The sequence below is a fragment of the Chiroxiphia lanceolata genome, chromosome 16, assembly GCF_009829145.1.
Source record: "Chiroxiphia lanceolata isolate bChiLan1 chromosome 16, bChiLan1.pri, whole genome shotgun sequence".
Classification (NCBI taxonomy): domain Eukaryota; kingdom Metazoa; phylum Chordata; class Aves; order Passeriformes; family Pipridae; genus Chiroxiphia; species Chiroxiphia lanceolata.
The window spans coordinates 1520024-1546997 of NC_045652.1; the positions used below are offsets into that span (position 1 = coordinate 1520024).

The window sequence follows — 26974 nt, forward strand, 5'->3', positions numbered from 1 at the left end:
GCGGAAGCGGGCGGGGCGGGTCGGCGGCATGGACGGGCCGGGCGGTGAGCGGGGCCCGGGGGCGAACGGGAGCAGGGAGGGAACCGGCACCGCCGGGGAGAACCGGCCCTCGGCAGGGAGCGGGGCCCCGGGGGCCCGGACCTTGCGGGGGCTGACCGGGCCCAACGCGGGGTCGGGACCCGCTCCCGGGGAGCTCCGCGGTGCTCGGGCCGGGCCGATGCCGCAGTGCTGGACGCGGGTCCCCGTACCGGGAGCCCCGGCCAGGGCCTCGCCGGGGGCCCAGGCCCGGCTCCCGCTGGGGCAGCGCCGAGGAACGACAGAGTACCCGCTGCTGCTGGCCGCGGAGCCCCGGCCCCTCCCCGGCCCCCTTTTCCCCCCGCCCTGTCCTGGCCCCAGGGCCGTTACCGTCGGCGGAGGCGCGGATGAGCTCGGCCATGGTGCGGGCGGGCTCCATGCCCCGGGCCCGGCGCGGGTAGTCGGTGCCGGTGGGACGCGGGCCCGTGGGTTGGTGGCGTTGCCCGGCGGTGGCGGGAGCCCCGGTCCGACCCCCTGCCCCGAGCGCTGCCCGTCCCGGCCTCGCGCTGGTCGGACGCGGGGACTGAGCCCAAAGCGGAGCCCCGGGAGCTCTGACAGCACACAGGGAACGGCTGGGAGGCAGGACAGGAGCGTGGGACTGGCAGGAAGCGACTGGTGTGACACTAGAGGAAGGAAACGCCAAGGGCCTGAGCTCACCCCAGCCCAGGGCCGAGCCTGACCAGCCCCCGGCGGTGTTTAGTGCTTTGCTGCCCAGCTGCCACTGAGGTCATCCGGACAAGCCGATTCCTCGTGGAATATTTACTGTCTTATTGTCCCTTTTCTAATGGCAGAAGGGCTGTGGCACATACAGCTCTTCTTTTCCTCTCCCTTATACTGAGGGCAGAGCTCAGCGGGGGCTGCATCTTCCCCAGAAGGGCACCGACCTCTGCTCCGTGTGACATGAGAATGGCTGGAGCGGTGTCAGGGCAGGGTCAGGTTGGATCTCAGGAAAAGGTTCTTCCCCCAGAGGCTGGTTGGGCACTGACCAGGCTCCCCAGGGCAGTGGGCACAGCCCCAAGGCTGCCAGAGCTCAAGAAGTGTTTGAACAATGCTCTTGGGGACAGGGTGGGACTGTTGGGGTGTCTGTGCAGGGCCAGGGACTGGACTGGATGATCCTTGTGGGTCCCTCCAGCTCAGGATATTCCATGACTCCATGATACACTTAAAGCAGACTTGCTGGGGCAGTGAGAGCCACTGTCACCTCAGCAGAGCCTGTGGCAGGGGCTGTTGTCTCTCAGCAGAAGAAACTGATGCCTCCCTGTCTTTCCTCCCAGAGAGAAGCACCAACCTGCTGGGGGTGAGGCACATCCTGCTGGTGCTGTCAGGAAAGGGCGGGGTGGGCAAGAGCACCCTGAGCACCGAGCTGGCCCTGGCACTGCGGCACCACGGGCACAGGGTGAGTGGGGTGGGGGAGCTCTGCCTTCCCCTTCCCAGCCTCCGGCTGGGCTGGGCTGGGCTCTGCTTGTGGTGTGTGTGTCCTGTGTGGGCTGCCTGTGCGTTTTCTGTTTGTAAGAGTGCTTCGAGTGATTCTTCTGTGTTTGCAGGTAACTGGGTCAGGTAAGTGAGTTCATTTCTCTTTTACCCAAGAGACTAAAATCACCCAATATTTACTGTCGGGTTTGAAGCTGAGGCTCTGAGAAATTACATTGCTGGTTTGTAATGTTAACACCCACTCCCTCTGGGGGGTGAAGTGGGTGAGCTGAAGGACACTGTGACAATGGGAACAAAAGGGAACTGTGTGTGCAGGAGACAGGCTGAATTCCTTGAGGGTCTTTTTAAAGGCTCTGTGCAGCTAATGCCACTTGGATTCTGGCATAAAGTGCTTGGAAACACCCAGGAGATGTTCCTGGGGGGAAGGAGGCCAGGAGTGCAGTCAGATCTAAAGCAGTTCTTTGAAACTGTGTTTCAGATCTGGCTGTGAGCAGCCCAGCTTTGGGGACTGCCTCCCCCTGCCCGGGAGGGAGCCTGGGAGCTCTGAGCCCTCCCTGGCTGAAGGGCTGTGCTGGTCCCACAGGTGGGGATCCTGGACGTGGACCTGTGTGGGCCCAGCATCCCCCGCATGCTGAGGGTGCAGGACAGGGCTGTGCACCAGTGTGACAGTGGCTGGGTGCCCGTGTTCGTGGGCCAGGACAGGGCTGTCGCCCTCATGTCCATCGGCTTCCTGCTGGAGCGGCCGGACGACGCCGTGGTGTGGAGAGGACCCAAGAAAAACGGTAATGGTGGGGTTTGGGGCTGGGGAAACCTTCCCTGAAACCTTCTGTGAACCCTCCTGGAGGTGCCGATGCCTCCTGGTTGTGTCACTCCTTGTGGCAATGAGGCTCCTGTTCTGCAGGAGTGGGTTCAGCTCACTCAGGTGGGGAGAGTGCAGCGTGTGTTGTGCTGGCAGATCACCCTGCCCCCCCTCCCTGTTGTCACCCAGGGTGCTTCCCAAGCCCTGTCCCACGGCTCCCAGGGCACCTGTTGTGTGGGTTTTTATCTGTCCCTTTTATTTCATAGCTTTGATCAAACAGTTTGTCACCGATGTGGCCTGGGGGGATCTGGATTTCCTCATCGTGGACACCCCGCCGGGCACCTCTGACGAGCACATCTCCACTGTGGAGGCCTTGAGGCCCCACAGGCTGCTTGGAGCAATCCTGGTCACAACACCCCAGGTAGGACAGGGGGCTGGAGTTCCTGGGCGGGCACCTGCCTCTGGGAGTGGTTTGGGGGGGAATATGCCCCCCAGGCGGATGTTTCCACATCCTGTCTGTGGCTGCTTGTTCTACACATCTGCCTCCCACTTGGTTTCCACTGCTCTGGACCCCCAGCTGTGGTGGACAGAGGCCCACCCCCGTTCCCGTTGCTCCCCCAGGCCGTGTCCGTGGGGGACGTGAGGCGGGAGCTGACGTTCTGTAAGAAGACGGGGCTGCGGGTCCTGGGCGTCGTGGAGAACATGAGCGGCTTCGTGTGCCCCCACTGCTCCGTGAGCTTCCTCACCTTACTGGGACCCTGGGGCTGCTGGGGCCCTTCCTTGGGCTGGGGTGTCCTGGCAAATGCCATGAGGGTGATGCTGTGCACCAGGGAGGGGAGGTGCTGCCAGGTCTGTGTGCCAGCTTTGGGAAAAGCCACTGGCTCTGCTCTCCTGAGGAGAACTGGCACAGGCCCTGAGGGTGGAGGGTGGGGAGGAGCTGGCTCTGCTCAGGTGATGCAGCACCTCCTCTGTCACACAGGGCTCTGGAATTCATGACTCCCTGATGTTCTTCCTCCTCCAGGAGTGCACAAACATCTTCTCCAAAGGCGGAGGGGAGGAGCTGGCCAAGCACGCTGGGGTGCCCTTCCTGGGTGAGTGGGCTCTGGAGCAGAGCTCTGCTCAGGGTGATGCTGTGGGATGGCAGAGTGCAGAGAAGCAGCATCACGGGGCAGGTGGGCTGGACTCCAGTCCCCATGAGCCCCAGGCAGAGCTGGGGTCTGGGTCGTGCTTTGCTCCTCTGCCATCCAAACTGCTCCCTGTGGGCACCTGGCTGGGGCAGAGGGGTGGTGCAGCAGCCTACTCTGGCTGCTGACATCATGGTGACAGGGTAAACAAGCTTGGAGCTGCCCAAGAACCATGTTGGGGTGTCCTGGAGCCTCCCTGAGAAATGGGGGCTGAGGGCTGAACTCTGCCCCTGGAAGGGCTGGGATCAGGGGGGAAAGCACCTCTCCTGAAGCACTGGGGTGTGGTGGGGTCTTGGACCCAGAGGAAGCAGTTGCAGGTGATAATTAGCTCCTGGAGAGCTTTCCTACTGATTCTCCTGGAGTTGACTCTGGCAGTGTGTTTCTTTAACCCTGACTCCAGACCTTTGTCGTACAAGGAGCAAGCACTCACTCTCCCACTCCTGTCCCACAGGCTGTGTTCCCCTGGACCCCCAGCTCAGCCAGAGCTTGGAAGAAGGCAAAGACTTCATCCAAGAGTTTCCCAAAAGTTCTGCTTTCCCTGCCTTGGCTCACATCGCCCAGCAGATCTTGGATACATCACAGCAGAGCTCCTGAGAAGGTTGTGGAGCTGAACTGTTTCTGGCTGAGCCCTGGGCCAGCTGGGACGGGGGATGCAGGAGCTGGTTAAATCTGAAACTGTCTCACTGAGGACTGAGGGAGGGAGGGGAAGCACAGGTTCCTACTGTTCACGGCAGTTCCAAAAGGGAAGTACTGCTCCATCCCCCTGGATCCAAAGAGACTCTGGAGCTGCAGTGGCAAGTGGCTGTTCTTCCCTCAGTGAACCCACATGACACCGATGATCCAGATCGTGGCTCCGTGTGCTGCTGCCTCCCCCTGCTCTCCCCATGGGATGGATTCCACAGTACTTGGTTCAGTGATGGATTACAGGTTCTTGGTTCAGTGCCTGAGTCATGCTGGATGCTCCATGTGGACCCAAGCCAGGCCCCTGTGCTCGCTGGTTCCTGATGAGGACGCGGCGTGTGCTACATGTGAGGGAACGTCTCCAGGAGCTCCCCCACCTGTGAGATCTGCATCCCATCATGCTGGAAACAAGGCCTTGGGTCTGTTGGGGGTTATATGGCTCAGGAATATCTTTGAAGATTCCAGGCAGTAAATACTTTTCTTAAATCCAAGTCTGTGACTCCTGCTTTTCCATGCCTTCGGACCTCGCTGTAGGTCTGAGTCTTGGCATTGCGAACACTTCATGTACATCCAGGTACTTCCTTCTTTTCCCTGGTTTTCTTGCTGGAATTCAGCTAAATCCCTTCTTCTGTAACAGCTTCAGGATCCAGCCTGTCCCTTGTCTCGCTGTGAGCTGGCCCTGGCAGTCCTTCTTGGGATCATTTGCCATGGGTGTTCTCCATCCCCCTGCCACACGTGGGGCTCCTCCATGTCCCCAGGTGGTTTCTGCTTCATTGCTCCGAGTGTCCTGTTCCCTCTGGAACCTCTTTCCATGGGCTGCTGCTCCCCTGGGTCCTGCCCTCCTCATGCAGGCTTGAGTTAAGCTGGGGAAGCAAATGGAAGTGGTGGCCTTGCATTTTATCTCCCTCTCCTGGACTCTGAGCCCCTCCTGCCTGCCTCCCTCTCCATGTCTGGGACTCGCCCTCACAGTGAAGTCCCAGGAAGACAGGGAAATGTTGTATTCCCACTAACCAGATGGGATTATAGCAGGCAGCCATCGCTTGGAGGAGAGCAGGAGCACCATCCCCCCCTGCTCCCACTGTGCCTGTGGGACCCACACCTGACCAGGTTTCCCCATGTGCAATTTTCCAGGAAAATTTTACCTGACCTTTGAACGCTTCTCTGGGATTTGAAGAGCCAGGAGCAGTGCTGGAGTCTGACAGGGCTGTTGGCTTCTGGGGGATGGCCAGGCACCTCTTGCTCCCTCTCTGGGTGCGTGTCACCCACCCAGAGCTTGTGGGAAACGCTGTGAGCTCCTGACCCCCCCCCAAGATCTGCACTCCTCACCCTGAGTGGGCTCTGGGGAGAAACCCCAGCTGGGGGTCACGAGCTGTGGAACAAATGAACTTCCAAGAGGGGTTGCAATAGCTCCAAAGGTTTATTTGTCTGCTGCCATTTATCAGGTGAGTGACGTGTGGCTCTCTGCTGCTGCAAGGAATCATTCAAGCAAGTCCTCTGCCCCCTTCCCTGAGCTTGGGGGGGATTTTAGGATTTCTCCACAGCTCCGTGGCTGGAGGATGCTTTGTTTTGTCCCACACAAGTTCTGGCCCAGGCAGGGATGCCCCTTGTGGGGCGGGGCAGCACTCCCCCATCCTGGAGGCTTAGAGATGTTCCCACTGGGAACAACTGGGGGCTGCTATTTAAATATTAAAGGGCTGAAATGTTCAGTTTGAAGCCCAGGAGCTGCTGCCCATCCAGCATTGCCTGGGCTTGACTCTCCTTGTGGTGGCAGCTGGAGGTGGTGGCAAAGCTGGGCTTGTCTGGGGTGGCCACAGAGCCCCAGCTCCTGCTGCTGCCCCGGGACAGGGCAGGGAGGTGGCAGGGGAGGATCCCCCATCGGGAACGGCTCATCCCCTGGGAGGGGCCAGCCCAGCTCAGCAGTGAGCAAAGCTCTCCTCGGTGGTGTCCCGCAGGTCCAGCCCTGCCAGGGCCGGGGGGTGCAGGCAGGTGAGGTTGTTGTAGGTGTACACGGGCTCCTGGGCGTCGTCCCCCTCGGCCACCGACTGCACGAAGCGCGGCACCACCGCCGGGTGCTGCAGGGAGAAGTCCCGCAGCCCCTTCAGGGAGCAGTTGCAGTGCCAGTTGTTGCCCCCCAGCCACAGCTGCTCCAGGGTGAAGGGGGGGCACAGGAAGCCCACAGAGAAGGTCTCCAGGGAGTTGTTCCTCAGGCTGAGGTACCGCAGGTTGGCCAGGGGGGAGATGACGGTGTTGTCCAGTGTCTGCAGCTGGTTGTGGGAAAGGTCAAGCCAGAAGAGTCTCTGGAGCGGGCTGAAGGTGTCCTGGGAGATCTCCAGGAGCTGGTTGGAGGACAAGAAGAGGTACTCCAGGTTGCTCAGACCCACGAAGAGCCGAGGTGAGAGGTGGCTCAGCCTGTTGTGCTTCAGGTCGAGCTCCAGGAGCTCGTGCAGTTCACTGAAGCTCTGGTCCTCGATGAGGGAGATGCTGTTGTGCTGCAGGAAGAGCCGCCTGAGGCTGGACAGCCCGGAGAAGGTGTTTGCTCGGATCCTGCCCATGCAGCTGTGCTCCAGATGGAGGCTGTGCAGCTTGGTGACCCCCTTGAAGACAAAGTCAGGGAGGACCTTGATGCAGTTGTCAGACAAGTGCATGACTGCCACGTTGTACAGCCCCAGGAAGGCCCCAGCCCTGATGTCCTGCAGCTGATTGTTGTTGAGGCTGAGAACCTCCAGCTGCCCCAGCCCCTCAAAGGTCCTTTCCACCAGGCTCCGGATCCTGTTGTGCCCCAACTGCAGCTCCTCCAGGAACTGGAGGTCTTTGAAGGTCCTGGGCCTCAGGCTGGTGATGGAGTTGGTGGACAGGCGTAGGACGTGCAGGCTCAGGAGGCCCAGGAAGGTGTCCTCGTACAGCGAGACGAGGCGGTTGTGGGACAGGTCCAGCCACCGCAGGGCCTTCATGCCCATGAAGGCGCGGGGGGCGATGGCGTTGATCTGGTTGTGGTTCAGGTACAGCTTCTGCAGCTTCTGCAGCTTGACAAAGATGTTGATCTTGATGCCCTTGAGCGCGTTCCCGCTCAGGTCCAGCTCCTTCAGCTCGGTGAGGCTGCAGAAGAGCTGGTGCTGGAGGTAGGGGAGCTTGTTCCCGGCCAGGATCAGCTCCCTCAAGTTGGGCAAGTCATGGAACACCTTGTCAGGCAGCACCACCAGCGAGTTCCAGCCCAGGTTCAGGTACCAGAGGTTGGAGAGCCCCGCGAACAGCCCTTCCTCCACCTTGCTGAAGTGGTTGTTGTTGAGGCTGAGGGAGACGAGGTTCTGGGTGTGCAGGAAGGTGTGCGGGGCCAGGTGCCGCAGGCGGTTGCGCTCCAGGTGCAGGTGGTAGAGGCTCCTCAGCCCGTGGAAGGCGTGCTGCTCCACGCCGGCCAGCTGGCTGCTCTGCAGGTCCAGGAAGTCCAGGGCTGACAGGTTCCTGAAGGCAGCAGCCGGCAGGAGGGTGAAGTTGTTGCCGTCCAGCCACAGGGCCTTGGCGTTGGGGGGCACGTCCTCGGGCAGGCGCGTCAGGTTGCGGGCGCTGCAGAACACGTTGAGCTCCTCGCTGTAGTCGTCCAGGCTGCAGGCACAGGGGCTGGGGCAGCGGGGCGGGTCCGTGTCCCCCTGCTCCTTCGGGGGGTCCCCCCCCGGGGGCTGGGAGGCAGCAGCCAGCAGCAGGGCCAGGGGGAGCAGGAGGGGGACGCCTGCTGTGGGGTGTGAGGAAAGGGGCCTCGGTCAGTGCGGGGACACGGCTGCTCCAGGGGACCCCTTTGGGACCCCCCTGCCGGCTGCCTGTGCTGCTGGAGTTGGGGGTGGAGGGGTCAGTCCCAGCCCTTTGCACACGCAGGGCAGCTGCAGCAGTTTGCAGAGGTTGGATCCCTTGGGAGAGGGTGTGGGATCACCCCCCGCTCCTGCCACGGCTCAGACTCCTCAGAGCCCGAGCATGGACCCCCAGAACTCATCTCTATATTGCAGTGGCTGCAGCAGCTTCTGCCTTTCATGGGGAAAGGCCCTCCAGTACCCTCTCCTTCCTCCCCAGCTGCCTCCCCTTAACTTGCTGTTCCTTAGAGCCAGAGGGTCTCTGTGCTGCAGTCCCTGCCCACCCCTGCAGCCCCCAGCCAGGTTTGTGCTCTGCCCTACAGTGCCTGCAAGCCCCCCAGGCAGCTCGGGGGCCCCCAGAATGTATAATCAGCAGTGGAGGAGGAGAAGAGCGAAGGGTGACTGAAGCCCCAGCAGAGTTTGAGGGTGTCCCCCCAGCCCAAGCCCGGCCCAGGGGCAGGTTCCCCAGCCTCACCTTTGCCTGCGCTCATGGCGACGGGCAGGGCAGCTCCTGCTCCCGCTCCCGCTCCGCTCTCGGCCCCGCCGCCTGCAGGGATGGATGGAGCAACCACCTTGACGCCTGTCCAGCCGCCCGGCCGGGCTTAACCCCACTGCTGCTGGGCCGGGCTTAACCCCACTGCTGCTGGGCCGGGCTTAACCCCACTGCTGCTGGGCCGGGCTGGGCTGAGCCCCCGGGACAGTCTGGCCAGGGTTACTGGCACCGGGACGGGCTCCTCGCTGCTCCCCCTGGTCTGTAACTGCCTTTAGGGCAGCTCGGGAAAAGGGCATGGAGTGAGATATCCAGGAATCTGATGGAGTGGGGATGGGGATCCTGCCAGAGATGGGGTTTGAGTGGGCAGGGAGGGTGGAGGGAGGGATGGGGCAACCTCACAGGATGTCCCATGACCCTGTCCTGAGCTCCTGGAGGGTCCTGAACACTGACCCTTCCTTGGGTGCCTGCCCTCCTCTGCCAGGGATGCCCTGGGATAAGCCCTGGCAGTGGGTCCTCATGCTGCATCAGGACCCAATCTCCCACTGGTGAAATGGTGGCTGTGAGGGTCCCCTGGACAGTGGGGTGATGTGAATGGTGCTCCAGGGCCGGCAGTTCACACTCTGCCCCTGGCAGCTCCTCAAAACCACGCTGGGGAGGCTGGTCACCTCATCCTGTGTGCCTGGGCATTTCCCCACCAGCCTGAACAGAGGTTCTGTGGAATGTTTTACCACTTTCCAGGGCAGAAAGAGAAAGCCCCAGTGAGAGGAGCCTCGTGGCCAGTGACTGCTGGATGGAAAAGCCACAGCCTTTCCCCATGTCCTGGTAGCCCTGTTCTTCCCTGAAGATGAAGTTTGGCATCATTCACATCCTTCACCTCCAGGAACGGGTATCTCCACCAGTGTTGTTCTTCCCAGCCCTGGTTCCCCCCCTGCTGCAAGTGGAGCAGGGATGCTCTGCACCACTGTGCCATCGGAGCCTGGCATCTCCCCCAGCTCCAGTTCCCACCAGGCTGCTTTGGGAGGTGGAGATGGAACAGGGAAGCTGTCCACCACCAGTCCCATGCCATGGGTGTCCCCACCATGCCCATTCCCATGGGATCCTGGCATGTCCCCCAGCTCCACAGGCCACATCTCAGCTCTTCATCACTGAACTCAAGCAGTTCCATGACCATGGGAAGACGTGTTGGAGAGAGACATCCAGGCTCCAGCCTTGCAACACAACTTTCCCACAGGCACTGCTTTCTCCCTTCCCTTTTGGCCCTGAGTGCCATTCTCCTCCCCCTCTATTTTAATCCTCCCTTCTGGGAATTTATAGATCAGAAGGGAGAAACACGGGATGGGGGTACACGCACCCACTAGTAGGCACTGAGCACATATTGACACAAGGTGTAATCAATCTGGAAGCTAAAAAGAGCTGAGCCAGCACAGCTCAGCCAGCCAAAACCCACAAACCTCTTTGGGAAGTTTAAACGAGCCCTGCCTGTGGCTGGGAGCAGGTTTATCCCTGTGTTCAGCAGCCCATTCTGGGAAAATGTCAAATGAGATGTGATGGGAAAGTAAAGAGAGTCAATAAGCAAATCCCTTCCCAGTGTGGCTGTGTTACAGGGAGGAGCTGGACCCATCTCCACCTTTAAAGGTCCTTGAGGCATCTCTTCTAGACCTGTCCCCACCTTTAAACCTCCCTGAGGGCACCTCCTCCAGATGTGTCCCATCACCTGTGGCTGGAACCCCGTGAATGTTGATCCCTTCAGCATCACCATGAGCTCACCTTGAACACCTGGACCTCCACCTGCCCAGTGTGCCACAGCTCCACAGCCACCCTGGGGACCTCATTTAGGTCCCCACCATGGATGTCCTCCTCCCACCGTGTCCCTGGCCACTGTGGACCTCCCCACTTGATCCCCCCATCACTTCAGCTTTGACAGATAATCTCCCTGGCTGGGACCAAAGTCTGAGCTGCCTCCCCTGGTTGCCATGGAGAAGGCTGTAATGGTATTAGGAAAAGCAGCAAAATCATAAAAAAGTAGTTTTCAAACCTATTTAAACTCTAAGGAATCATTTACCTTCCCCAGCAGCCCTCTTGTGCCTGCAGGTCCCTCCCCAGGGAACTTCCTGGTCCCTGTGTGTGGGGAAATGCCACCAGCTGTCCCTGGCTCCCTGTTCTGGCTGAACTGGGGAGGGACTGGTGCTGGTGGCTCTGCCAGGTCTGCTGTGGGACCCCAGGAGCTCTCTGGTCCATCCCCACCCACCAGGGTGAGTGACCAGGGACAGCTCTGGACACCAGCAGGGACAGCACCAACCCAGGGTGAGCCCTGAGGGGAGGAGGGATGTGACACACGTGGTGTTGTCACAGCTGAGTTAGGGAGTATTTTTAGCAAATCTTGCCAAATATTGTCGCTGTCTGGAGGAGACCATCTCGCATTGCCAGGGCAACCAGCACTCCTGCTCCTCATCCCCAACCAAAACCGTGCCAGCCCTGATGCTGCTGCCCGAGAGAGCTGGGATGGGTGACACCAGCACCCCAGAGCTTGTGCCACTCTCCTGGGGACACCAGCAGGGACCAGGCCCCAGGAGTGGGGCTTGGCCTGGGGCTCAGTGGCCACCCACCTTTCTGGCCACCCTGGTCCCTGTCACTGGAGATGGGGACCTGGGAGTGGGGGCACAGGGGCCTGGCAGCTGCTGGCAAAGGTCCCCATGGGCATCACCAAGTGTCAGTTCCTGCCCTGCCACGGGTACTGGGAAAGTTGGGAAAGGTGCTGGATGCACCAGAGGCTCTCGGGGAAGCCAATTACAGCCCTGGTGGCCACGTGAAACCTCACCACCAGCCCAGCCTGGCTGGACTGGTTGGACTGGGAGAGGTGAGGACATCCCCAAGGCATGACTCAGGGTGGCCAGGCTGTTGCTGGAGACACAGATGGGAAAATTCCCAAACACTGAGGTTTGGGGAAAAGAAGAAGCCTGGGGAGCGGGAGGTTGGAGATGTGTGGGGACAGGAGAGCCTGTCCCAGCAGTGGCTGCCAGGTCAAAGCTGGATTTGGGGAGTGAACAGAGGGATGGGAGGCAGCCACCTTGCCTAACTCACCTTGATGACAGTGCTGGTGTGCCAGGAAGGGGGGAGGGGTCCGTGTCCCAGGTCAGCTCTCCAGACCTGGTGGGTTCTATGCCAGCCCCACAGCAGCTGCTGGGTGGAGGGGTCAGCCTGGTCCTCGGGGTGCCTGGTTGGGGGGAATGGGCCACACACCCTCCCCCTGCCTGGGATTGCATGGCCACAACCCCCCCACTGCCTCCTGCCACCTCCGTGCCTGCCCCATCCCAGCCCTCCTTCTCAGCCCCATGGGGAAGCACCTGGAGATGCCAGAGGGGTGACAAAAGGGACACGAGGCAGCACTGGGTACTGGCAGTCCAGCAAACCCAACACCTCCTGGGCTGCAGCACAAGCAGCTTGTTCAGCAGGGCCAAGGAGATGATTCTCCCTCCTGACGCCCCTGGATCCCAGCCCAGGGCAGACCCCGACGGGTCAGAGCAGGTCCGGGGGGACCATGGGAAGGGAGAGCTGAGAGAGCTGCTCCAGCTCCCTCCTCCTCTTCCTTCCCCAGGCTGGAATGGCTGGGGCTGTCCAGCCTGCAGAAGACCTTGTGGCAGCCCGGCAATACATGAGGGGGCTTGGAAGAGCAGTGGAGAGAAACTTTTCCCCAAGACAGGAGAAAGGATGATGTTTTTAAACTGGGAGACAGTGGATTTAGATTGGATATAATAAGAAAATGCGTTGGGAGGATCAGTGGGAGCCTGGCCTGCGGGTGCCACGGCTGGGCACCTCTGTGCCTCCAGGCAGGTGACACTGTGGGCTGCTCCCACCACACCGGGCATTCCCGGTACTCCACCCGCCTCCCAGCAGGGATCCGCCGCATCCAGGAGCGAACGCAAATTCCCTTTGCTGGCGCTGGAAGCCAGATGGAGCCAGTCACTGCGCTAAGGCTGTGCCGGGCCCTGCCGAAGGCTCCGGGGAAGGCGGGGGCTGCTCCCCCCGCTCCGCCCGCGGGTCCCCTCGGGGCCGAGCGCGGTGTGTGACCCTACCAAGGGCCGCAGGGCCGCAGGGGAGGTGACAACAAACAGCGGCATCGGCCCGGTGGGCTGCGGGCTACAAATATTCCACCCGTTTCCCCTTGAACTCCTGTGGATTTGGGAGCGTTTCTCCATCTGTGTGCTGCATCCCAGGGGAGAGGTTGGTACCTTGGAGCACGAGGGTGACCCAGCCCCCACAGCTGCTGTGCTTAAGGCGTCCTTGACAGGAAGAGTGAAAAAGCCTCAGTACAGAGCTGGCCTTTGGTGGAGTTAACAAAACACAGACTTTCTGTTTGGTTTTACTCTGGAGCAGAGATGGAGATTCGGGGCTGCAGTGACACCCTAAAAACTCATTTCTCAGCCCAAAATTGCTTTTTGTGGTGTGGGCCAGGACAAAATTTGCTTCGTATTCCCTAACCAGGGGGAAAGTGGGCACTGTCATTCCTGGTGCCCATAGGACACCTGCCACCAAGGTGGGTTTGCATAACTAATGTCATATTTATGGATGTTAATTGTCCTCTACCATGTGAAATGGGCACCCTGAGGATCAGGAAGAACCTGGCTGTGCCACCGTGGTGGCACGGGCTGTTTGCCCTCCTAAATCAGGTGTCCTGGGGTGTGGGACAGCCTGAGTGCCCATCCTTGGGGTGTCCTGTGGGGCTGAGACCCCTCAGGACACAGCATGTGCCCGGGGAGTGGAGCTGCTGCTCAGCTCCCCCATGTGCTGAGCCCCCTCTGCCGTGGGCAGGGTGTGAATTTGGCTTTCAGCTCCTGGGTGGGTGTGAAGAGACTGTGAATTCTCATCAGCACTTTCATTACCTTAATAAAATTACTTCAGGTCTGTTAAGTTCTTTCGGCAGAAAAATAAGCCCTAATTGGACGCTCTGTTGGCTTCTCCTTCCCCAGAGCCCCTGGAATGTTCAGTCCCTGGGTATCACATCCATGGACCTTCATTCAATCCCCCTTGAGGGGCTTCTCCAGCAGCCTGGACCAGGTGAGGAGTTTTGCTTGGCATGGAGCTTCTGTCAGGATGGCCCCTCTCCCTCTCATCCTCTTGGCTCTGACAGATCCAGAAGAGTTATTCAGAGCTGTGGTCTTTTTTGAACATTAATTGTCAAAGCTTTTCTTCTCTAGAAGACAGATTCTTACCTAAACTCACCCACTCTACAGAAATAGCAGTGATAATAAGCCTGAAACGAGGAGATTAAGAACTGGAATTCATTTTAGAATCATAGAATCATCAACTAGTTTGAGTTGGAAGGGACCTTTAAAGGTCACCTAGTCCATCTAGTTTTACCCCTGTTCAGGGTTTTCCAGCACTATCCACCATGCCCTACACTCCCTTTTACCCTCACTCTTACCTTGGAGATGCTTCAAGCACTTTTAGCTTTGCACACACTTGGGATTTGTCCTATTCCAGCCTGGCTGGTCCCAGTTTGGGGCCAGCAGCACTGTGTAGACCCAGCACAACCCAGTTTTTGCACTGTCTGGGCTAATCTGGGCTCGTTTCAGTGCATGCTTTGCTTTGAAGTTTAGATTTTGTCCACAGTGTCTCTGATGTGAAGAGATAAACTGGGAAAGGTCTTTTCTGTCACCAGCTTCAGCTTGACCACAGCTCCGAGATCCTGGGACCTTTTGGGTGACTCACTGACATGAGAGGTACAAGGACTGCAGAGATCAAGAGAAAGTTGCCCAGAAGCAAGTTAGATGCTCCTGGATGGTTTGGAGCATGTGGTAGTGTTAATGGGTTAATTAATGGGCTAATCAGATCACGGAGTCATAGAACGGTTTGGGTTGGAAGGGACCTTAAAGCTCATCTTGTTTCACCCCCTACACCTTCCACTAGCCCAGGTGAATCCAAGCCCTGTCCGATCTGGCCTTGGACACTTTCAGGGATGGGGCAGCCACAGCTTCTCTGGGCCTCCCTACCCTCACAGGGAAGAATTTCTTCCCAATATCCCATCTAACCTCTGGCAGAGGGAAGCCATTCTCCCTTGTCCTGGTACAGTCTGTCCATGGAAAATGTTGCTCTCCCTCTTTTTTATCAGCCCCCTTTAAGTACTGGAAGATCCCTGCCCTAGAGATGGAGGCCAGGTTTGGGAATGGTCCATAACAGTGTGGTACCTCCAAAATGGCAATATTGCTTCGCTAGGGGTGTTTCCTGAGCTGCTCATTCCAATATCTGTTGTTTGCTGACTTGGGAATACAGAAGCCTCCCCAGAAGTTTCATTTCCTTCCCTCTAACAGCTCCCGGGGTGGCTGGAATTACTGGTTCCACCTTAAAATGGAGGTGGATGCCACACCCTCCAGTAACCAAAGTTGATAGCAACAGTGCTGGACCTCCAGGGAGAAGTTCATTAGAGATCCTTAGATCCTTCCTTTGCTTTTCAGTTGCTGCCTGCCCCACACCGTGCTGAGATCCCGGCCTCTGAGCACATGGATCTTGGAATTGTTGCAGAGAATGAGAAGGTGAGTGCTGTGACAGAGCATGTGCAGCACCTTGCTAATGAAAAATATAAGTGTGAAGGTCTCCAGCCCCTTCCCGGGTGATGGAAGAGGCTCTGCCAAGGAAATCCTCACCACAGGAGGAAAATGGCAGCTGAAAATCCCATCTAGAATCTGTTCAGGCTCTGAAAAGCTGAGCTCTGCCAGCAGCATGTGGTGGGTGAGTGGCAGGGGGAGGAGGGCTCGGCTGGCACCCGCTGTGGGAGCTGCTCTGTGTCTCCAGGTGCAGCTGCAGGATGGGAATGACGGGATGTACCAGCTTGGAGACCCCCAGGAGGGGATGGGGAAGCTGGCTAGCTCCAAGACAGATTTCCCAGCCAGGGTGCTCTTCAGTGAAGAGGAAAAACTGAAGGTAAAACTTTGAGAGTTGGAGAGAACTGAGCTGTGAGGCTGTAAGAGGTTTCTAGATCCACAGTAGGAAATCTGGGGGGGAATTCCTCCTTCTAGAGGGGTGTGCGTTGTGCTTAAACATCATGTTGGCCTCAGAATCCATCCATGGCTTTAATTAGGTCCTTCCTTCTCCTAGATTTCCAAGGACCTCATTGATCTCCAGATAGAGACCAACAAAATGAAGGAGCAGTACGAGACAGAGAACTTTGAACTGAAAAATATGGTATCCAGAAGTTTGGAATAGCCGATTTCTGCCCTGCCAATGCCTTTATCCAGCAGTCCAGCTCCTTACACACCCATCTTTGCTTTGCTTGGCATATTCTCTTGGCTCTGCCTAGAGCTACATTCCCCCCTGACATCCCAGATACCATGAAACTCCCATGAAACTCATCTCCCTATGACTGCTCCTGGTCTCTGCCACAGTCTAATCCTGCTGACTTCACCCTGCAGATCCTGGCCCTGGAGAACCGTGTGCGGGAGCTGGAGCTGTGCAGTGAGAAGGTGACGGGGGAGCGAGATTCCCTGCGGGAACGCCTGCGAGCCCTGGAGAGCGCTCGGAAGGAGCTGGCACAGGAGTACATCATCCTGAAAAGCAACTACCTGGCCCTTGGGAAAGAGCTGGACCAGGAGGTGAGACAGACTCCGGTGCTCATCCCGGTATTCTTGGCTCCATCTCACATTCCTCTGATGTACAGGCAGCTTGGTGGCTTTGGGTTGTGTATTCGTGTCACAGCTCAGCTCCAGTGAGGCTTGTTTAGAGAATTAGGGAATAGTTTGAGCTGAAGGGGCCTCTTAAAGGCCACCCAACTCTACTCCCCTGCCATGGACACCTTCCACTAGACCAGGTTGCTTCAAGCCCTGTCCAGCCTGACCTTGGACACTTCCAGGGTTGGAGCAGCCACAGCTTCCATGGGCAACCTGTGCCAGGGCCTCACCACCCTCACAGCCAACAATTTTTCCCCAATATCCCATTCTAACCCTGCCCTTTGGCAGTGGGAAGCCATTCCGCATTGTTCTGTCACTCCAGGCCCTTGTCCCAAGTCCCTCTCCAGCTCTCCTGGAGCCCCTTTAGGCCCTGCAAGGGGCTCTCAGCTCTCCCTGGAGCCTTCTCTTCTCTGGGTGAGCACCCCCAGCTCTCCCAGCCTGGCTCCAGAGCAGAGGGGCTCCAGCCCTTGGAGCATCTCCATGGTCTCCTCTGGACTCTCTCCATCAGCTCCATGTCCTTGTGCTGTTGGTTCCCCCATATCCTGAGGCAGCTCTGCAGGGGGGTCTCACCTGAGGGGGAGGAGGGGCAGAATCCCCCCTCCCCTGCTGCCCACGCTGTGGGATCAGCCCAGGGCACGGGGCCGGGGCAGGTCCAGCCCCTCAGCGGTGACACGGCCCCGGGTTTGTTTGCAGAGCCGGGGGTTTGATGTCACACCTCCCCCTCCTCGCAGGGTCTGTGGGACCCGCTCTGCGCAGCGGGGTCGGCGCTGAGCCCACGCTGACCCGAGTGATCCCCCCGCTGGCACAGCCTCCCCGCTCCGGGCCGGCCCCAGCCCTGTTCCCGGGGGTCACGGCGGGGCTGGCCCGGGCACACGGGGCCGCTCCCCCCGCGCTGCCAGCGCGCTTTGTTTCCCTTTTTTCTGCTTGGCTTGCGCGGGCTGCCCGGGAACGGATTGGAGCCGCTCTCTTTTCGGGCGGCGGCGGGAAGGGGCCTGGGAGCTTTTAGGCAGACAGCTTCATAAAAACACTGAATTCAAGCAAGTTTCTGATGGTTCCTTAAAAGCTAGTCACCTTCCCGGTGACTGTTAGCTTAGCAATTATTAACCAGAGTCTTTCGGACCTGGATTTGTGTATTTCTTTGGCAAGAACAGCTACTTCAATAGCCTTTCCTCTCTCCCCTCCCTCTCCTCTCTCCTGCTTCTCCTCCTTTTTAAATTGGATGGAATGACTGACACCCTCCTGCCTCCCTCCCTCCCCCCCTCCCTCCCCCAGCAGATAATTTCGCTGGTTCAGCTAAATGACCTGGTTTTCCATGCCGGGCTGTGGTGGGAAGATGTGGAGCTGGGACCAGGCACGTTTTTTGGTCCGGTCTGTCTGGATGGTCTGCAAAGCTCTGTAGAGGAGGATACAGGATCATGATCATGCCGTGGGTTAGTGACCCCTGTGAGCTGATCATCTGTCTTCCATAAGCTGAGAAACGGGAATTTCTTACAAGGAGGCAAGCTCAGCTCTCAGAGAGGGGTGAACCCACCCTGTCATCCCACTGGAGCACGAGGCAGAGCTGCTCTGCTCCCTCCTCGTGGAGGAATAGCTCCGTGTTCAGAGCTCTCAGCTGCTCCTTGTCCCCAAGGGGGTGCAGTATGTTTGTCAAAAATTGGATTTTTCAGGCAGCTGACATCTCTAAATGATGGGTTTAGCGAGTCAGAGGTAATAACACACTGTTTTCACATGGATCCTGGAATGTTTCAGAGGGTGAAAACACGTGGACTCAGTCCTGTGCCTGGATAGCATCCTGAAGAATTATAGAATCATGGAATGGCCTGGGTTGGAAGGGACCTTAAAACCCATCTTGTTCTACCCTTTGCCATGGGCAGGGACACTTTCACTAGACCAGGTTGCTCCAAGAAGCAGTGGAGCGTGGTCCAGAAGCCAGAGGTGAATTCCTTGGATGTAATCCATATGCTGAGGGGTTTACCCTCAGCTTAGCTCTGACTACCAGATATCCCTGCCTGAAGCCAGAAAGGCTCCGACTTGGCAGGCTGGGACTTGTCGCGACATGGGCCTCTTGCTCATTATTTTCCCAGTGTGGACTTTCCCAAAGGAAATGGGAAAAGCAGCCTGCGGTTCTGTCCCCTCCCCTTCCCCGGCGCTCTTCTGGGGAGACAATGAACCTTTTACACATTCCCAATTACAAGTGCTACTTGTGACCTTGCCAATATGTTGTCATGGCTGCTTGGCGCAGAAGCAGCTCCGCGAACTCATTCACGGCCCCTTGGCCGGGAACAGTTGGAGCCGCTGAATTGTCGGGCGCCCTTTGTGCTGGATTCACACACCGCCCCGGGGCTGTCCCGGCCGCAGAGCCGGCCTTGCCCAGCCCTTGGGAAGCGCCTTGCAGAAGGTGCCAGTCAGGCACTTGGTGCCTGTTTTCTGACTCGCTGTAAATTCTTCCTTTTCAAGGCTCTGACCTTTCCTAGCTCCCAGTTTCCTTCTCCCTTTGTCCCGCGGCTGCGGCGGCGCTCGGCGGAGGGGACCCAGTGCCTGCGAGCCGGGTTCCACGCCGGGGTTTTCTCTGGAGCCGGGCCAGGCTCGGGAGCTCAGCGAAGCCCGGCTCAAACCCGGGACTGCCTCTTTTTTTGGCTAAACCGGTAGCTGTGCCCCCTTTCCGACCGAATTGTCGGGGCTGACAGCTGCAAATGGATCGCTCTGGGCCGGGGAACAAGCGGGCTGGCTCTGCGGAGCTGTCAGGTTTCACAGCTGTATATCTCACCTCTTTGTCAGCCTCTTTTCTCCTCGCTCTCCCCCAGCCCACCCTGTGCTATCTTTTGATAAGCTATTCTCTCCACGGATGACTCAGATGACCTCTGCCTCCCATCCTCCCGATTCACTGCCATGGTAACAATTACTCAAGCTTGTCCCCAGTCATAAACCCCATCAAAGCTTTGTTATCTACACAGAAACCCTCCCGGGAGACATGAATTCCCCCAGTGTTCCTTCCAGATCACCTGTAACAGAGCTTTTCTCATTCAGATCCTCTTTATCTTTTGGAAATGTGTCACTTCACACCAGCACTGCTTTGAATCTCGCTGCCTACACGGAGCTGTGGGCTGGCTGCTGCTGGGGGATGCATCCCAACCAAACTGGGATTGTGGCAGCAGGGATGGACAGAAGGATGGAGATTTGGCCCTTCTCTTGTATTATGGAGTCCAGCACTGTTCAAAGCTGTTCCACAGGGAAAGACATTCCAGAGGTGTTGTGAAGCTGCATGGAGGGTGCAGGGTTGGAGTGAGGAGAGAGCTGGAGGCCAGGAGAGGTGGTGGCAGAGCTGTGCCCAGGGCTGACAATGGGATCTGGATCTGAATGTGAGAGAGAGACAGCCAGAGGGAAAAGGTTCCATGAGAATAACCCTGATGCCTTGAAATGCATTTCCACGAGAACTAGAAAATCACTCCTATCTTTGGACCGCTGGAGATAAGACCATAGGAGAGAGAACTAAAATTAAAACTTGCTTTTGGGAGGGTACAGAGATGTCTGTCTTGTGCACACACCAGGAGCAGTAGGTGAGGAGGATTTTCTTTCCTTCTTATTTGACTTGGCAGGTCAGGAGGAATGAAGAGCTCACCCAAGAGCTCCTCAACCTGGCCAAAGGCAGGAACACCCTTCCTGGCACAGAGAGCACCCACCCGCCTGCCATGGCCCATCAATCCTCTGCGGAGCTGGAAAGAGTGAGGGGGAAGGTAAGGAACTCTCAACCCTTCCACCAGCTCCTTGGACAACAAGGATCTAACAGGCCCTTCTGTCTCTCCTAAAACCAGCCTGAAGATGTAGCTGCCTCTGGACACAAGAGGCAGGAGCTGGAGAGAAACGTGAGTGTGTGGGGTCTGCTGGTGGATCCTTGGGAAACAGAAGGGGGGATTGATTCCAGCTGTGGCTGGCACCTCCTTGTGCTAACTTGAGTTTTGTGGATCAGCTGATGCCTTGATTAATTTTAAATTATTTTTTAAGCTGTGCAGTTGCCAAATGAGGCTGGAGTAACTCCAGATGTGCAGGCAGAGCTGAGGGAGGGCACGGGTGGTGCCCTCGGTCTGTGCCCTGTCAGGGTGAACACAGGCAGGAGTTTAAAAGCCAACAAGTGCAGAGGACACTCATTTTCTTCTTGCTCATACTTGAGAAAGCTGGGTGTGATGAAGCACCCGAAACTGAGAGCAGGGAGATGCTCTCAGCCTCCTCCCCATCTGCAGTCCCTGCGAAACCGCCACCAGCTCCTGCTGGGAATGTGGCTCTCAACGTGAGAATTTCCCTTGGGAGAGCGACACGTGTGCACCTCCACGTGCCCTGTCTGCAGATCAGACTCCATTTCTGGTGTGCTACAGGGCACCAGTCCCTTCCAGTTAAACCAGTCCCCAGCATGTCACCGCTCACTGGAGCCTCTCCTCACTTCGTCCTCTCTTTGCTCAGCCTTCTGCCTCATCTTCCTCTTTGTTTGTCCCTCAGTTGCTTGGAAACCAGGATCACATAAAAGTGGAGCTTGAAAAACTGAAGAAAACCCACGACTGGCAGCAGCAGAAGCTGGAGGAGCGAGTGTAAGTGTTGGGGGCACCTTCTGCTTGGCTGGGCATTTACGGGCTTCACTGCAGCTGCATTTGATCCATGGGAGCAGGAGAGGAGGCAGGCTGTCTCTGGTGGGGTACAAGGTGGGAATGACGATTCACCCTTGGACGAAGTGAGACCTGGAAGGAAAACCTGATGTTTTCAAGGCTCTTCAAAGAATCAGCTGCCTGCTTAAAGTTGGTGGTATTTAGGGACACCTTGAAAATCCACATTCTGTAAAACACAGCAAATGTGTGACAGCCCAGAGATGAATCCAGCCCCAGCCCTTACCCCCACAGAGGTCTTCCATTGTCATGGGATGTGGTTGATGTCCTGGGAAAGGCTGCCCCAGCAGGGATGCTGCAGGAGTAGACCCTGTGCCTGGGGAAGACATTCACCTTTGATGGGGAGAGTTCTGTGGTGCTGGTTGATGCACATCTGGGGGATGGCAGCTGCTGCTGGGAGATTTCTGTCATCCCAGTGATTTCCTTCCCCAAGCTGACTGTGTGGGACCTACAGAGACTCCCAGAATGGTTTGGGTTGGAAGGGACCTTAAACATCATCTCATTCCACCCCCCTGCCACCTTCTACTAGACCAGGTTGCTCCCAGCCCATCCAACCTAGTCTTGAACACTTCCAGGGATGGGGCAGAAGTTTGGAGGGGTTAAAATTTAACACATTTTCTTCCTGTGTGTCCAGGCTGGGGCTGGGGAAGGAGCTGCAGGAGGCAAAGGGAGCGATCGGGGACACGCAGCGCAGGCTGGTGGAGCAGTCAGCGGTGAGGACAGGCTCCCTTCCCCTGCTCCTCCTGTGAGCCATGTGCTATTCCTGAGCTTCCAGGGAGGCATGCCTTGTATCCAGGTATTCTGACACCTCTTCCTCTCCAGAGAGCTTTTCCCACCAAGGTTCTCCTCCCTGTGCAGTTTCCTTCCGCACGTGGTGGAAGGTGCTGCTTGCTCAGGTGGTGGGAGGAATTTTGTTCACTGATTTTTAGAAAGAGTTGGTGGAATCACTGGGGTGGGGAGGTGGCAAATGACAGAAGGTAGCAGGGGAATTGAGGCTATAAACATTTCCATTGGACTTCTCTGAAAACTCAGGACCTTCCCAGCTCTAGTGAAGCTGAGTATCTGGAAAGGAAATCTCCAGTGTATTATGGAGCTTCTCAGTTCCCCCTCCTTGGCTGGAGGGCAGCAGTTTCTTTGTTTGTTGTGCCCAGGTGCTGCTCACGTCCCAGAGCCAGCTGCAGGAGGTGGAGGCAGAGAACTCCCGGCTGCAGCTGCGGCTGAAGGAGCTGAACGAGGAATATCGGTCCCGGCTGGCGCGGTACATCAGGGACGTGGCGGTGGGTACCCCCAGCCCCGGGGGCTCTGCTGGCCTGGGGAGTATCACAGAACCATGGAACATCCTGAGCTGGAAGGGACCCATAAGGATCATGAGTCAACTCCTGGTCCTGCCCAGGACACCCCAACAATCCCACCCTGTCCCTGAGAGCGTTGTCCAAACGCTCCTTGAGCTCTGGCAGCCTTGGTGCTGTGCCCACTGCCCTGGGGAGCCTGTTCAGTGCCCAAACACCCTCTGGGGGAAGAACCTTTTCCTGAGATCCAGCCTAATCCTGCCCTGATGCAGCTCCAGATGTTCCCTCAGATCTCTCCATGCTGGCTGCCCTCCTCTTGCAAATAAATAAGACTAAATAAGTGAATAAGAGGATCTTTCAATCCCAGTTATCTGACCAAGAAAAATCCCAGCAGAAACTCACAGATCATTTTGCAGGGCTATACAGGAAAACTGGGTGCAGAGGGGGGCTGGCTTAGAGTCATAGAATGGGTTAGGTTGGAAGGGACCTTAAAGATCATTTCATTCCACTCCCAGCCATGGGCAGGGACACCTTCCGCTATCCCAGGTTGCTCCAAGCCCCATCCAACTTGGCCTTGGACACTTCCAGAGATGGGGCAGCCACAGCTTCTCTGGGCAACCTGTGCCAGGGCCTCCCCACCCTCACAGGGAAGAATTCTTCCCCAGTATCCCACCCAACCCTGCCATCTGGCAGTGGGAAAACATTCCCCCTCGATTCCTCTGTCTGTGCATTTACAGAACTACATGGACAGCAAATCCAGCCACGTGACAGGACACAGCAAAGCCCCAGCTGATCATGCTGCCATGAAGCACTTTGTGGACAACATGCTGAAGGATATCCGGGCTTCCTACAAGTCTCGGGAAGAGCAGCTGGCACGGGCAGCACGTGGGTACAAGAAACGCATGAAGGACTTGGTGAAGAAGCACGAGAACCTGCTGATTGCCTATGGGTAAGGCTCAGACAGGCTCTGGGCCACCTCTGCCTTCAGGACCAAGTGAAGTGCCCCATAGCACCCACCCCACTGTCCTAGAGGGAGGCAAATGGGGCTCCCAGGGGGAGCAGGGGATGTGGAGTGCACGTTCTCTCTGCTCCTGACAATCCAGGATTGAGGTGCCTCCAGCTGCACGTCAGGGTGCTCTGGACATCATGGAGCTGCTTTGCACATATGTTTCTCCCACATAAAATTCAGGGTGAGAGATGGATCCCACGCTGGATGGTGTGGAAATGCAGAGGTACCACAAATAGCTCCACCTCCCAGCCCGTCCCTGCAGTGCTTTCAGCTCCACTCCACAGCTCTCTCAGCAGCTTGGGCTGTGGGAAGCAGCAGAAATACTTGTGGTATAAAAGCTACAAATAGCTCTAGGACAAGCTCCCCTCAGAAACTCTCCCAGGAATGCTCCCACTTATCCTTTGCAGGTGGCCAGAAACCAGCAGGTCCCAAGGGAATGGTACCTCCAGGAGCAGCAGAACTGCTCAGTGTTGTCACCCAAAAAAACAACCAGGGACTGACCCCTCTGGCACATTACAGGCTCCAGCGAGAGCAGATCCAGTCCCTGGGGAGCAGTGCTATGGATTGTGGCCCTGCTGAGCTCCACTTCTCCATCTCGGACCCAGAGCTGCTCACAAACACCACCCGGGAGCTGAACCGGCTGCGGGAGGAAAAGGCGAAGCTGGAGATGCAGCTCCAGGAACTGCAAAAGGTGGAGGCTGGGCAGGGAAGCTGGGGGTGGTGGGGAGAGTCTTAAGGTGACACTTTCTTAGGCATTCACAGGGTTGTTTAGGTTGGGAAAGCCCTCCAAGATCATCAAGTCCAACCGTTCCCCCAGCACTGCCAAGGCCACCACTAAACCATGTTACTGGGTGCCACATCCACCCTCTCCCTGAGGATTTGCTGTGCCCGTGGCACAGGCAGGGAATATTCCAATCATCTCCCAGTCACAGAACCTTGGAATCCCAGAATGGCTTGGGTTGGAAAAGACCTTAAAAGCTCATCTTGTTCCACCTTCCCACCACGGGCAGGGACACCTTCCACTAGCCCAGGTTGCTCCAAGCCCCGTCCAACCTGGCCTTGGACACTTCCATGGATGGGAGGAACATCTCTTGATTTGCATGAGATGCATTTATTTAAAAATTCAGAAGACAGGAGACCTAAAACCTTAAGATTCTACAGCACATCATTTCCTTGCCAGGGCACTGGTGGCTGTGGGAGTGCTGGGGTATGTTGTGCCTCTTCAAAGGGGGCTTACAAAAAAGGGGGAGAGTGACTTTTACAGGGGCAGAGATTGATAGGACAAGAGGAACAGATTTAAACTAAAAGAGAATAGGTTTAGATTGGATGTTAGGAAGAAATTCTTCCCTGTGAGGGTGGTGAGGCTCTGGCACAGGTTGCCCAGAGAAGCTGTGGCTGCCCCATCCCTGGAAGTGTCCAAGGCCAGGTTGGACGGGGCTTGAAGCAACCTGGGCTAGTGGAAGGTGTCCCTGCCCATGGCAGGGGGTGGAAGGAGATGAGCTTTGAGGTCTCTTCAAACGCAGCCCATTCCATGGTATGATTTCTGTGAAGGTGGCAGGATCTGGGATTGCAATGGTTGAATGCTTACAGGAATCCTGCTCTTCTTTTGCCTCCAGAAAAGACTGAAAGAAGCCTCTGCCTTTCCACTGCCTCCAGAGCAGTAAGTGCTGTTTGTTTCGGAGGATATCTGTCATTCCAAATTCTCCTTAATGTGTGCATTAAGGAATCTTTTTTGCTTACTTGGAGACAGCAATAAATAGGGAGAAAGGGAGCTTCTGGGCCTGCTCTGGGAAGAACAGCTGGCTGTCCCCTCAGCACAGCCCTTCCCGCGGGGAGGAGAGTTGGTCATTTGGGCCTTGATCCAAGAAAGCTCTTAAGCATATATTTGATTTAATCCTGTTTATAGTCCCACTGACCTCTTTAGAAGATGAAATTAAGCATATGCCCAAGTGCTTTGGTGGATCACAACCTGAGAAAGGGCTATGGAACACTACCAGTTTGGGATGGTCCTGTTTCTCCCCCCTCCCAGCACAGGAGCTGGGCTGGAACCCTTTGGTGCCACTGTGCTGATGCCTCCCTGGCTTCCCAACAAGCTCTGCATTTGCTCATTTCTGATGAGTCTCTTCCCCCTGCTCTGTTTTTTCTGCTGAAACTCGAACAGCTATAGCTGTGGAGAGCTGGAACAAAGCATAGGAGAAACCTACGCCAGGATTTTTCAGCCTTTTAAGATGTGGTAACCCAGAAAACATGTCAGGTATTCCATTAGCTGGGTGCCAGCACCAAGGAGGGGTCAGTGCCAGAGCCCCTGGGCTCTGGAAGGGTCTCAGGCACAAGCTTGAGATTCAAACAGCCTCTGCCATGCTTTCCACACTGAAAATAGAAGCAGTCCTTGAGTAGATGCATTAATTTTATCAGACTCATCACAGGAGCAAGACATGGAAAATCCAGAGTCTGAATTTTAGTGATGCATCTTGTTTAGTTTTTTTAACTGTCAAGAGACCAAACTTCAAACTGTGATGGGTTTATCCATGCTGTTACCTTGCTCCTCCAGCTAGAGACATGAATCCCAGTGTTCCCAGAGCACTTCAGCCCTAGTTCCTGCTTCTTGCTTTTATCATTAAACCACAGAATGGTTGGGGTTGGAAGGGACCTTAAAGACCATCTCATTCCACCCCCCATGCCATGGAGGCTTATCAGCTGCATGGACTCCCTGTTTATTGTCCCCTTCTCTTCTGGCTCCCATGGAATCCCAGCCGGGATCTCCCTGGGCTGGGAAGCTGCAGCCACCGGAGCCGCTGGGAGCACAATGCATTCCTCCCTTCACACAGCCCAAATTCCCCGAGCATCAGATGTGACCTGTTATTTTCCTCCCTCAGGCTGGGAGGCAGTGGGAAGGGCTTTCCCACGCCGGGCTGAGCAGACAGCTCACCTATCGTGCTCGCTGACCAGAACGGGCCGTGCTCCCCGCGCCAGCCTCGGGCATTGATGGCTCTCTGTTCCCACCAAACTCAGCCCTGCAGTGGCAGGTTCTGGGCTCTTTCTGCACAGAGGCCTCTGACGTGCGAGTGATGATGTGATTTGGAACAGACCCAGCTGCCCTGGTGGGCAATCCCAGGCTGGCAGAAGGGCTGTGACTCCCGTGCCTGGGCACGGGATGGTGCCACATGATCTGAAGGGGTTTGGGCACTGGGAGAGGAAAGGTTCAAGGGCTGGGGTTCATGGTGGGATGGGCATGAGTTGTGTGGAGCTGTGTGACCTGTGGGTGGGCTGGATTTGATATCTGGGCATGATCCAAATATCCTCTTCTCTCGTAGGCAGCTGGATGAGGAGGGCTGGGCAGAGGTCAGGAAGCAGCTCCGGGAATTCACACACAACACCCAGGTAAAAGTCTGGAACAGCCTGTTGGAGTAAAAGCTTATCCCTCACCCACGTGGCAAAGATGTGCTGCCCTGGGGCCAGTGTGCTGCTCCAGGGTGGAGGGGGGAAACTTTCACAGAATCACAGAATATCTCGAGTTGGAAGGGATCCACAAGGATCATCCAGTCCAACTCCTAGCCCTACACAGACACCCCAGCAATCCCACTCTGTCCCTGAGAGCATCGTCCAAACAGTCCTTGAGGTCCAGCAGCCTTGGGGCCGTGATGACCACTGCCCTGGAGACCACCTTCCATGGAGCCTTGCTGTGGCTTTGGCCTCAGCCCATCAAGTGATGCTGACAGGTCCCAGCGGGTGATGTCTCAAGGCTCTACTGTCCCTGCTGCTAAAGGAAGGAGAGCAGCCCCTCGTTGCTCCTGCCTATGTTTCAGAACAAGCCTCTTGGCATCTCTATAACCAACTGGGGGTGCCTGTCCCCTGTGCTGG

The 26974-nt window shown here is 57.0% G+C and overlaps 3 protein-coding genes across 13 annotated transcripts in view; 2 read left to right on the plus strand and 1 right to left on the minus strand.

Moving 5' to 3' along the window:
• NUBP2 (nucleotide binding protein 2) lies at nt 1–4656 on the plus strand. Of its 8 annotated transcripts, none has more exons than XM_032704200.1 (7): nt 1–44; nt 1350–1471; nt 2090–2288; nt 2572–2726; nt 2927–3037; nt 3285–3396; nt 3941–4656. In XM_032704200.1, exons 1-7 carry the CDS (start codon nt 29–31, stop codon nt 4081–4083), a joined length of 858 nt encoding a protein of 285 aa, XP_032560091.1. In that variant the 5' UTR covers nt 1–28; the 3' UTR covers nt 4084–4656. The 8 variants fall into 8 exon arrangements, with proteins under 8 accessions (XP_032560091.1, XP_032560092.1, XP_032560095.1 ...); XM_032704201.1 differs by having other exon boundaries at nt 3327–3396; XM_032704204.1 differs by lacking the exon at nt 1–44 and adding an exon at nt 420–437.
• Nucleotides 4363–8521, minus strand: IGFALS (insulin like growth factor binding protein acid labile subunit). Of its 2 annotated transcripts, none has more exons than XM_032704178.1 (2): nt 8485–8521; nt 4363–7897 (listed from the first exon to the last, which is right to left on the minus strand). In XM_032704178.1, the coding sequence occupies exons 1-2, from the start codon at nt 8498–8500 to the stop codon at nt 6084–6086; spliced, it is 1830 nt and encodes a 609-aa protein (XP_032560069.1). In that variant the 5' UTR covers nt 8501–8521; the 3' UTR covers nt 4363–6083. The 2 variants fall into 2 exon arrangements, with proteins under 2 accessions (XP_032560069.1, XP_032560070.1); XM_032704179.1 differs by having other exon boundaries at nt 4363–7894; nt 8485–8512.
• Nucleotides 4765–26974, plus strand: part of CCDC78 (coiled-coil domain containing 78) — a 25155-nt gene continuing 2945 nt past the window's right edge. For 2 of the 3 annotated variants that reach the window (XM_032704177.1, XM_032704176.1), the window contains exons 1-15: nt 4765–5612; nt 13470–13557; nt 14162–14222; nt 14955–15420; nt 15595–15681; nt 15909–16088; nt 19760–19897; nt 19976–20026; nt 20655–20743; nt 21450–21528; nt 21967–22092; nt 22842–23053; nt 23633–23804; nt 24730–24773; nt 26428–26494. In XM_032704177.1, coding sequence (XP_032560068.1) covers nt 15052–15420; nt 15595–15681; nt 15909–16088; nt 19760–19897; nt 19976–20026; nt 20655–20743; nt 21450–21528; nt 21967–22092; nt 22842–23053; nt 23633–23804; nt 24730–24773; nt 26428–26494 — 1614 coding nt within the window. In that variant the 5' untranslated portion in view covers nt 4765–5612; nt 13470–13557; nt 14162–14222; nt 14955–15051. The remainder of the gene's footprint in view (nt 5613–13469; nt 13558–14161; nt 14223–14954; nt 15421–15594; nt 15682–15908; nt 16089–19759; nt 19898–19975; nt 20027–20654; nt 20744–21449; nt 21529–21966; nt 22093–22841; nt 23054–23632; nt 23805–24729; nt 24774–26427; nt 26495–26974) is intronic. The other variant, XR_004359924.1, reaches the window with a different exon arrangement.